The 11,320-nt window shown below is 43.5% G+C and overlaps 1 protein-coding gene across 1 annotated transcript; it reads left to right on the plus strand.

The window, feature by feature from the left end:
* The first annotated feature begins 217 nt into the window (after window positions 1-217).
* prpf4bb (pre-mRNA processing factor 4Bb) lies at window positions 218-9,418 on the plus strand. Its single transcript, XM_079234638.1, has 16 exons — window positions 218-279; window positions 1,497-1,581; window positions 2,064-3,211; window positions 3,362-3,535; window positions 3,791-3,949; window positions 4,683-4,764; window positions 4,910-5,111; window positions 6,054-6,127; window positions 6,315-6,405; window positions 6,660-6,807; window positions 6,946-7,083; window positions 7,201-7,354; window positions 7,446-7,560; window positions 7,648-7,799; window positions 7,928-8,014; window positions 8,144-9,418. The coding sequence occupies exons 1-16, from the start codon at window positions 221-223 to the stop codon at window positions 8,345-8,347; spliced, it is 3,072 nt and encodes a 1,023-aa protein (XP_079090764.1). The 5' UTR covers window positions 218-220; the 3' UTR covers window positions 8,348-9,418.
* Window positions 9,419-11,320: the final 1,902 nt, after the last annotated feature.

Here is an 11,320-nt window from a genome sequence, read left to right on the forward strand (position 1 = left end):
TATTCAACAGATTTAGTTACTTTTAAACCTGTATGCTGCCCTGAAAACTTAAAGTCACACAAGTACCCACCCTGGTGGACAAAAGACAGAAGTTCACTGCACGAATCCTGGCTTACAGTTCGTCGCCAGCCCACCAGAGGGCGCGCGCGTATTTTAGATATCGTTGTGATATTGCGTTCAAAACATTTGAAGAAGAAGAAGGCCCCCTCAGCTGAGGAAAATGGCCGACGTTGAGATGGACATCGCGTCCACAAGAATGAATAATGGCAACGAACACGTGTAAGTCATTTAATTTAAAATAAGTGGCCCGTAGTGATCAAGTGTGAAGGCATCCCCTGTCCGAAACCAAACGGGAACTGTTCTGTGAGTCCCAGCAGCAGCTTTCACGTTGTTGCCGGGGCTAACGTCATCTAAATTACTCACCGACCGCTAGCTAACGTTCTTAGCCAACTAGCTAACGCTCTTTAGCTCAACTAGCATCACATTTTGTTCATCGCAGCGCACCTACAAGTGTACACCGTCGGAATTGTTGCGCATTAACTTCCATAATACGGACGCCATCAGCTAACGGAGTCAAACACTCGTATTTGTGGGCACGCGTAGATCTTGTGAAGTAAGTTAGCATAGCTGGAAGCTAGCTAACGTTACCCGAGGATGAAGCTAGCTAGGAACAGTTAGCGTCTTCAAGCTAATGGAGGAAATCGTCTTGGGGGGGGGGCGAACAAGTCAAGTGTGCATGGCGACAAATAAGTGTTGTCGCCTCACTAATCAGCAGACGTATCTCACTAAAAGTTGGGGTCATTGTTCTGTTCAGTGTCTAACTGCAGTTTAAAGCTAAATTCGGCACATTACGTAACCACGTTGTGCCGAATGTGAACCTCCCGGGTATTTTGTGCTCGCGGTGATCTAAAAGCTGTGACGTAACTACGATAATGCAAAACAAATATTTATTTATTTCACGACATATTCGCACAATGATTTCTGGGAGAGGACAGCGGCGGTCGATGGTGTTTTCAGAGAAAAGGGCAATACAAAAAAATCATATTTTATGATTTTTTTATTTAATTTAAAGTGGCCTTTCTACTGCTTATTGTTAGGAACAAAGTCGATTGAGCCACAATTACCAAATACCAAACGTTGGGAATTTTCTTATGACTCCAAAAGTAATAAGCACCCTGGTTGCCAATGGTTACAAGTGTTGGAGGAGAGACAACAAAAGAAAGCCTCTGAATAATACCGAGGCCTCAATGTCTATTAAGGCAACGCCCAAGTGATTGCTATTATCAGGTAATGCACTGATTATTTAGTCAATAAGTGTTTTTTTTGTTGGTATTATTCTGGTGTTTCTGATCAGCTTTATAAGAAATCTGATTTGCAGTAGACCAGTCAGGGTTTCCTACAACATTGTTGTCAAATACTCTGATTGATCGACAAATCCTGACTTTACTGTGTAATATTGTGTGCTCAATATTTAAGGTGGTAACTCTTTTCAACAGGAACCAGGATGTGGAGCGCCATGAAAGAAGTGACAATGCGGAAAGCGGAGAGATGTCAGAGGAAGAAGAGGGGGAAGAGGAAGAGGTAGGGATGGACAACAGCAAGATCTAAATATCTTCAGTGGTATGATGCCATGATTCTGTTATAAACGTTGTACCTTTTAATTTTAACAGTCTGTAGTGCTTCATAATCTGTGATAGTATTCTGCTTAATTTAACAAAAAAGTGTCAGCCATATAATATCCCTGCAGTTTTTTTTCAAACAGCAAAACAACACATGTTATTCCATATGGAGGGTGCTGTCCACCTTCCTCATGTTTAGTTTTTCCTATAATTTCTTTCTGAGTTTAATCGTTTTATTTATTTCTAAATGACTAAAACTGCATCACACACATTACAGATCATTACAAACTAGCCTACAAACAAGATAAAATACACCAAATAAAACAAATGTTCATGCTGTTACGATCACACGTTTCATCTTGTCATATCATATACCATATAAAGAGAAGAGAAAATATTTTCCACCTGAATGAGTTGTCGAGCTGAAATGTTGTCTCATCCCAGCAGGCAGAGGCTAATGGGGAGAAGACGACACAAGATGGGCCCAAACATCACAGCAGCAGTGGCGGCAAACACAAGAGGAAAAAACACAAGCATCGTAGTAAGCACAAAAAACACAAGCATGCCTCTGATGAGGACAAGGACCGCAAACGCAAGCATCGTCACAAACACAGGAAACACAAGCGCAAAGACGTTGCCTCTCCCTCCGGGGCTGCCCTCTTTGCCCCCTCCGTCCACAAAAAAGTTGAATCGTCTCCCTCCTCTGGAAATCCAAGTCTGGACGACAGGGCCGTGCTGGAGGATTTAGAGAAGCGGAGGGCCATGATCAAAGCTGAGCTGGACAGCCAGATGATGGAGGGCAAGGTCCAGTCAGGAATGGGCCTTATCCTTCAGGGTTATAACTCTGGATCTGAAGAGGATGGAGATGGTAGGATCAGAAATGGAGAACAGCGTCAAAAGGGCAGCTCAGGTAAACCCATATCTCCCAGAGCGGGAAAAGGAGGGAAATCTAGACGGGACTCAACAGAGGGCAGTAAATCCAGCTCCAAGCGTCGCAGTCGGAGTAAGTCAGCGGAGAAGCCCGGACAGGCCAAGGAGTCTAAGCCAGACAAGGTGACCAAAACCACCAAGGACACAGCTGTTAAAGACAGAAGCCGTGGCAGAAGCCGGTCGAAAGACAGAAAGCATTCGGACAGCACTGACAGGTCCAAGGAGAGAGCCGGGAAGTCCAACTCCCCCACCACCTGGAGAGGAGAGCAGAAAGGCAGCCGCACTGAAAAACGTTCCTCTCCACAGCGCGACGACAGACCAAATCAGGAGAGAGCGGGGCGGCGGTCCAGATCACCTGGACGAGAACGACCAGGTCGCTCAGATGCTGACAAGGACAAACGGCCAGCCAAGTCCCCATCCAAGGATGCTTCATCGGGGAAGGAGAACCGCTCCCCTCATCGACGAGGGCCTCCCAGCCCCGTGAGGAAACGCAGCGCTTCCCCTCGTAACAGAGAGGCCCACCACCCCTCAGCTAGTGCCTCAGACAGGACATCAAAGCAGAGCTACTCTCCACCCAAAGGAAGGTCTCCCCCCAGGAGACCCCGCAGCCGCTCGCCAGACGTCAGGAGGAGGGAAGTTGACAGGCAGGACTCCCCAATAAGGTTGGTGATCAGAGACTTTTAGGACTTCTCATAGCATTACACGTTGACTGTGGCGGACAAGTCTAGCCTGACTGATTTCTAAAAGATGTACAGGGATCAAATATTTGATAGTTTTTTTTATTAGATTGTCCACTCTTGATGTCTCTACAGGAAGCGCCTCCGGCCAGAAGGAGGGCCAGGCAGAGATCGGTCACGTGATAACAGTCCCAGATTAGGCGCCCGGCGCAGGATGAGTCGTTCTCCTTTAAGACGGAGGTCTGCATCGCTACGGCGACGCTCCCGGTCTCCCCTCCGCAGACGTAGCAGGTCTCCATTGGGACACAGGTGAGGGCACTTCTTACACAACTCCCACTTGTTTCTGCTCACATGGGAAGCTATTTCTGAGTTGTGTTTAGTCAGGCATTTGTTGTGTTTTTGTAGGTTTGCACATTTGTCTTGACTTGAATTCCATGTTCACTTTTCTCTCTGCAACTGGAACCTGTAATTCGTTGGTGCATATAGTATTGTGTGGAGACTTTTCCCATGTTGAATGATTAACGAGGTAATAAACTATCCGTCCATGACATCCATGCCTTTTAGGTTTGGGGAGAGAGACCGGTATGGAAGGCTCCGACAGTACCGTCGCTCAATGTCCCGCGATCGAGGAAGGAGAAGAAGACGCAGCAGAGATGAGGACAAGTTCAAGGGAAGCCTTTCAGAGGGCATGAAAGTCGACAAGGAGTCCTCAGGGGAAGAAGTGTGAGTAAAATAAGATGTGAGCCTTTGTTTCCCTGGAGGTCATGCTTAGGAGGTAAACAATAGACATCTACTACACATAGAGAGGCTGTTGTTTAATTACTTTAAAATGATATCAATGCAACTGGCCACTTTTTGTTTTTTAGTCAAAATGTTGTGAACCAGTTTGCTCTCTGAATCCGCATTATGCAACTCAAGATTCAAGATATTTTTTATGTCATATGCACAGATAACAGGCAGTTATTCTGTACAACAAAAAGCTTATTTTGCTGGGTCCTCCTAACACAGAATTACAATAAACTTTAAGGATAAAATAAGCTTAAGGCAAAAAAATATATAAATAAAAATAAGGCACAAAATATAGTGTATGTCTTGCAGGTGCTGATCTGATTATTTGCAATTAACAAAGTTTTATTAGCTGATTAATAGGTTGCCGGTAGCTGCTTTTAAAATAAATAAATATTGCAAAGGTAATGCATCAAACAACCAGGAGGTGATATGCCACCTCAGAATTCACTCCCATTAGCCCTGATAATAACAGTAAAGTGCACTACTCTGTTGTCTTTAATGTCTTTAAATATTTTACTTGTTTATTGTATATATGTACGACGAGAGCAACGTGTAACCGGAGTCAAATTCCATGTATGTGTACACACGCATGGCCAATAATGCTGATTCTGATATTGAAAGTGTGCATATCCATAATTAGTTTTCTTTACCTTGTTTGTGTTTGCAGGTTGGAAGACTTTGATGGCGAGGAGGTAGATGAAGAAATTCTCATTGAACAGCGCCGGCAGCAACGTTTGGCCATCGTCCAGGTCTGTTTGCATCTATGCTGTTTGATACTTAGTCAGTCTGATATTGATAAGTCGTGCTCATTATAAAGAAACAAATGGCACAACTAATGCACATGGCGTACCATGTTTTAGATGTGTTCTTATGGTCACTCATTTCCCGCCACAGAAATACAAGGTCGCGTGTGACGACGCCAACATAGTGTCGGAGCCCAGCAGCCCTCAGAGCAGCACACGCAGCCGCTCACCCTCACCCGATGACATCCTGGAGCGAGTAGCCGCGGATGTCAAGGAGTATGAACGAGAGAACCTCAACACCTTCGAGGCCAGCATCAAAGCCAAGCACAACCTCATCGCCCAGGAGAAAGACGGTAATGTCTTGGTCAGAATGATCGTATCTGTTGGCGTACAAGGCCAACTGAATGAACAACACAGTCAGGTGCGCGCGCCGTAGTTCACTACGGGTGTCAACATGCAATTCATTCCTTGAAAAAATATTAGTGGAGGCTTGTGGAATATCTCTGATATATGCACGCTGGGAATAGTCATTTTTATGTGTATATTGTCACACACACACACACGGGTCAATCATTGTCCAAACACTTTTCAAAAGCGGTGCTTCCTCATGTGGAGGATACCGTTGAATAGGTTGAACACAAAAGTAGCTCTGTATATATGTGGTCTGTGGCTGAATTATCTTTTCCCAGATAACCGCAGGAAATTGGGCTCTATGCTCCTCAAACCTGTGAAATGTAGCCAATCTTATGTGAACGTGGAGATCAGAACTTGAATAGCTAAAAGCTCTGTCAAGGATAGTGATTACTTAGAATAGTGGCGTCTCAGTTTTATGAGGCTTTTTTATTTACAATGCACTTCAAACCATGATCAGTTAAGAGCAGATATGGAGGAAGTCCAAATTACAAAGGTGAAAGCCCTGCCTTTTACATTGATTTAAAGAAAAAGCGCATTCATATTTGCACTTCTCTGCAGTTCCTGTGTCCTATTTCACACACTGATGACGTAGCCTGACCAAAGAGTGCCGCTCTATGCGAAACTAAAATGGCATTTGGGGGCTTGATTAGTTTAGGAATGCAGACTTGTGTGTTGCAGGGGTTTTAATGTTGTTTCTTTCTGCCATGTGTTCATTCAGTTGCTGGCTTGTAATCCACAGTCTCGGTGTCTCTGCCACCTGCAGCGTGTTTTGATCTCTGCAGAGTATGTGAATCAAACACGTTCCAGTTCTTCTGTTTTATAACATGGTGGATGACTAGAAACCCAAACAGTTGTTTTATTATTGTTTTTGTTTGTTTCAGGAGCCAACCCAAAGAAGCCTTCAGCCCCCGACATGTTTACAGAGTCGGACGACATGTTTGCTGCCGACTTTGATGTGAGTATCTTTTTCTGTTTGGATTTAGCAAAATGAAATCGCAAATTTTGCAGCACTGCTTTCCTCTGCATTTTAGTATCTATGCCATTTTCTCTTTATCTGAGGTTTCTAGAGAGAATAAGATGAGAGATTAAGAGTCTCAGAACTGTTGTGAGCCACTGACCTAATTTCTGTGTGGTTTCTGCAGAATGCCAGGATGAGAGCAGCAGGAGTCGGGAAGGACTTCAAGGAGAACCCCAACCTTAGGGACAACTGGACTGATGCTGAGGGTTACTACCGTAAGCGCTGCCTCTCAAATCCTTTTCTTTTCTCCGACAGGTGTAGTCGGGAGGCAAGCCGGTGACGTGGACTCTGACAGTATCTATGGAAACGCTCATTATTCCTTGCTGTCATCAGGGAAATGTACCGTCATGTCTCTTGTCGAGGGCTGTTGTGGGCGTGGTCACAGTGCCTTAGTCGCACACATCTACGTCTGCTTTTTCGGTGGAGTAACAGGCTTTCTGTTTTGTTTGTGGACCGTGTTGTTGTTTAGGGGTGAACATTGGGGAGACACTAGACAAGCGCTATGATGTTTATGGCTACACCGGCCACGGCGTCTTCAGCAACGTGATCAGAGCCAGGGACACTGCCAGGGCCGGCCAGGAGGTGGCAGTCAAGATCATCCGCAACAATGAGCTCATGTGAGTCATACCTTTTACTAAAAACATTTCCCCATGAATTTAAAAAAGATGTATATCCAAACAAGTGTAGATAGTTTGAAATGCAACACTCCTGTGGATGTTTGCTTGATGAACAACATGATTGTTTGGGGTCAACAGGCAGAAGACGGGATTGAAAGAGTTAGAATTCCTCAAGAAGCTGAATGACGCTGATCCTGACGACAAGTTCCACTGCCTTCGCCTCTTCAGGCACTTCTACCACAAGCAGCATCTCTGTCTGGTCTTTGAGCCTCTCAGGTACGGAAAAAAGGAAACCCTACTCCTTTCTTCTCATCGATTTTAAATTCCACTGCTGTTTGCAGTATTTATGTAATGGCCTCGCGTCCTAATTGCCTGTTGTATTCTCACCCGTAGCATGAATTTGCGTGAGGTCTTGAAGAAATACGGTAAAGACGTCGGGCTGCACATTAAGGCGGTGCGCTCCTACAGTCAGCAGCTCTTCTTGGCCCTCAAGCTGCTGAAACGTTGCAACATACTCCACGCTGACATCAAGCCAGACAATATCCTGGTATGCTGTGAATACCCAATCTAAAAATCAAGTCAGTTCAGGTTACAGAAAGATGAAAATGCTATAATCTTGTGTCTTTTTTTTAAAAAAGGTGAACGAGTCCAAGACTATTTTGAAGCTTTGTGACTTTGGTTCAGCGTCCCACGTCGCTGACAACGACATCACCCCGTACCTGGTCAGCCGGTTCTACAGAGCTCCAGAGATCAGTGAGTTGCATCGTTTGTTCACGTCACCATTATTCAGTTGCAATTCAAACTGGACCGCGTTCACAATTTTCTTTCTTTCCGTCTCAGTCATCGGAAAGCCGTACGACTATGGGATTGACATGTGGTCTGTCGGCTGCACTTTACATGAGCTCTACACTGGCAAAATCCTGTTTCCTGGATCCTCCAACAATCACATGCTCAAACTAGCGATGGACCTCAAGGGCAAGATGCCCAACAAGGTAACGTTGCATCATATCATTTCAGTTCCTTCAGATATTGTTTCCCTCTCTAAGACGAGGTGTGTTAGTGCTCCATGCCGTGTTCAAGAAGTTGCGGCTGACGCAATATCGTGGTCGTCTTTCCTCAGATGATCCGCAAAGGCCTGTTCAAAGACCAGCACTTCGATCAGAATTTGAACTTCCTGTACATCGAAGTAGACAAAGTGACAGAAAGGGTAAGGTGTTCCTACTTTCTTAAAGTATGAAATGTTATTTATTGGCCGTTACGATCAGTATTCAATACCTTGCGAAAGGTCGTAATTGCTGCAACGTCTCCTCATCGCTGGTTTTCTCTGCACCGACAGGAAAAGGTGACGGTGATGAACACCATCAACTCCACCAAAGACCTGATCACGGACATGATAGGATGCCAGCGACTGCCTGACGACCAGAGGAAGAAAGTGATGATGCTGAAGGACCTGCTGGATAGCACCCTGATGCTGGACCCAGCCAAACGCATCAGCATCAACCAGGCTCTGCAGCACCCCTTTATCCAGGAGAAGATCTGACACCCTGAACGCCACACACTCCCAGAGCAGACGAAGAACCAACCACTAAACCAGCTCTGACAGGAACTGACTCTGCGGTGAAGCAGCCAACCCACAAACAGGATTTTGTTTTTTCTTCCTCAACTTCATTTTGTTTATGGATTCATAATTGCGTTTTATTGTAAATAGATCATTGAAATGGTAGCCATTCTTTAAGACATTGATTACGCGATATATCATTGTAAACTCCCCCTTGTACTCGACAACGGAGTTATGGAACTTCTCTTTTTTTGTTTTGTTTAACTGCCATTGGAGTGACAGATGTTTAAAAGAAAAATATAATTCCTGTAAATACTGTATGTCAATCACATTAACGATTTCAAGCAGCAGACAGTCGAGTCTTGTCGTAGTTGCAGAAGACTAAACACAGTTTTGTTTTTTTTTAAACCACAATTGTCATTGTGGGGTGATGCATGCTTTTGAATGTGCACCCTTTTGTGCTCTAGATTTCTGTGGTGCAGAACTGTGTAAATGCTCTGTATGTCCATCGGTGTCCCACATGTGGAAGAAACCCCCACCCCCCATAATCAGACCTTGAACTCTGAATTGAAGGAATAGATGCATATTATGTACTCCTTGAACCCGATTTTTTTTCTTTTCAAAGCAGGTAGTCATTGTTTTCTGTTGCTGGACATTTCCATGTTTTTTACCTTCCTCCCCCTCCAGCACTCTGGCTAGGTCCTGGCTCTTAAGGCTCTCACATTCAAGTGCCTCCTGTATGAGCCTAGTGTGTTACAACACCTGACAATGTGGGCCCATCAAAGCCACACCTGTGACCCTCCTCTCTTCCGTTGTTGTATATAGTCCATAGTTAGTCATTTCATGTGTGATTAATTCTTCTTTTTTCCATTAAGTGGTAAAAACTATTTGTGATTTCAATAAAGAATAGTTGTGGAAACGCTGCTGAACGGGAACCTTCAGTATAAGACAACTTTTTAGTAATAAAACGTTTCCTATTGTATACCAAAACCCCTTTCTTCATTTAATCCCCAACATGTTGGCATGCAGAGCGACATCATGTCCTGTACATGCTGCTCATCAATGGCGCTCTTCATATGAAATAAAGTGTTTTATAGGAAGCGAAACACTGGATGTTAAAAAGAAAAATCTTTATTTTTTATTTGTATTATCATTGTACCCAACGAAGTGCATTCTGATGATGGGAAAAGAGTGAGAGGAGATCTTGCTGCTTCCTCAGAGCACTGGAAGTAAAAAAAAAAAAAAATCGCTCCATCTTGTAGCCAGTTGGTATAAATTACAGCTCTAATGCTCCATCTCTGCAGTGGAAAGTCTTAACGGTGCCCTTCATTTCCGTCGCATGATTGCACTTGTGTTGAGCTGCTAAAAAGCATAATGGGAGCCTCACTTAGGAAAGTTGGGGAATGATGCAAGAGCTCTCTGTCGGCACCAAGCTCACTAAAAGGACTTCTGATGTGAGCTGATGGGCTGTCAGCCAGTGAATACACGAGGGCTACAGAGGTGCAGCCACCGGTAAAGATGTCAGCGTGAATGAGCCCACTGGCTGTTAATCTCACCGTGGAGAAACGAGGGCCTTTAACCAAACATTCTGCTGTGTAATCACGCTATTAAATTCATGAGGAGGAAAATTCACACACTGCAGAGCTCCCGTCTCACAGTGCAGTTGTAGTTTCTCGTGACGGTCAGAAGAGGGCATCAGAAGTTGACAATATTCTCCGTGAATGAAGTCACTGATGAGGACTGACCTTGGAACTTTTATTTTTTTATAACTGGAGTATATTCCCAAACAAAAATCAAACTGTTAAACCAGTTGATACAATTAAATTGCACAACAGGGTTCATTTGAATGGTTTGATGAGGTAATCTGTTTTATTTATAGCAATATAAGGAATGTGTGCATCATTACTTCAGTAGTAATTCTGGTTATCTTCTCATCTTGGGTCATCTATTATCAAAACGGTATCAAGAAGACAAGAGACTTAAAATAAAATTTCTTTTTAATTTCTTTTCTCATTTTTATTAAAACCATACAAACATTTGTAGTCAGTTATAAAAGAGCAAATTGGCTCTTCTGCCGGCGGGGCAGTGCCGGGCACTTGGAGCTCCGCTCTGAGCCAGATGTGTCTGGCCTCTGCCCAGGGCCTGGGAATCCCTGCTTTCAAAGTCAATTATTTATTGGCCCCAGGATACTCCCCATTTCCTCTGCTAAACCTACAGAAAGAGTACTGTATTTACACATTATATATAAAAGAGCACAATAAATGTGAAAACTTAAAAACTAAATCAAAGAAAAGTAGAATGCATTTCGCAAATCTTAACTTTTCTGATAGTCAGACTTTTCTTATATAAATGTTCTGTCATTTTCATCCTTTTTTTTCAGGTCTCACAAGACACTTTACATGTTATTTTTTTTCATAATTCACGATGGAAGATTGGCAGTGATCTTTCTTTTTACCGACAGGCAGATACGTATAAGGCACATACCTCAATGTAATTTCCTTCTTTCAAAGGAAATGATTTCTACTTCTTTGAAGAAAAAAAAAGAAAGAAAAACACCAATAATGCACAGCTACAAAAATGACCAAAGTACCAAAGAACAATGAAACAATTTGTACCGCATTGCTTTGACGCTGAATAAAAAGTAAACTACTCAATATTCTGTGTTCAGTCACATCAGACTGCAAGGCAATACTAACACTGTTGACAAAGTCACTGCAATACTTGACGGCAGTACACATTCTGCATTTAAGAGCTTTGGAGAAAACAATACAGATGATTTCCTATAAAACAAAACACGTCACTTTACAGCATTTATCATAATGAGAGGGAGATTCATGTGCTGTGGACCACTGCTGGTCGTTAAGACAGATTCAAAACGTGAAGTACTCATATCTACTTATGTAAGCATACATAAAGCACCAAATGGGGACCTTTTGATCATGGAGGAGAAAATGT

Source organism: Taurulus bubalis, assembly GCF_910589615.1.
Source record: "Taurulus bubalis genome assembly, chromosome: 18".
Classification (NCBI taxonomy): Eukaryota; Metazoa; Chordata; class Actinopteri; order Perciformes; family Cottidae; genus Taurulus; species Taurulus bubalis.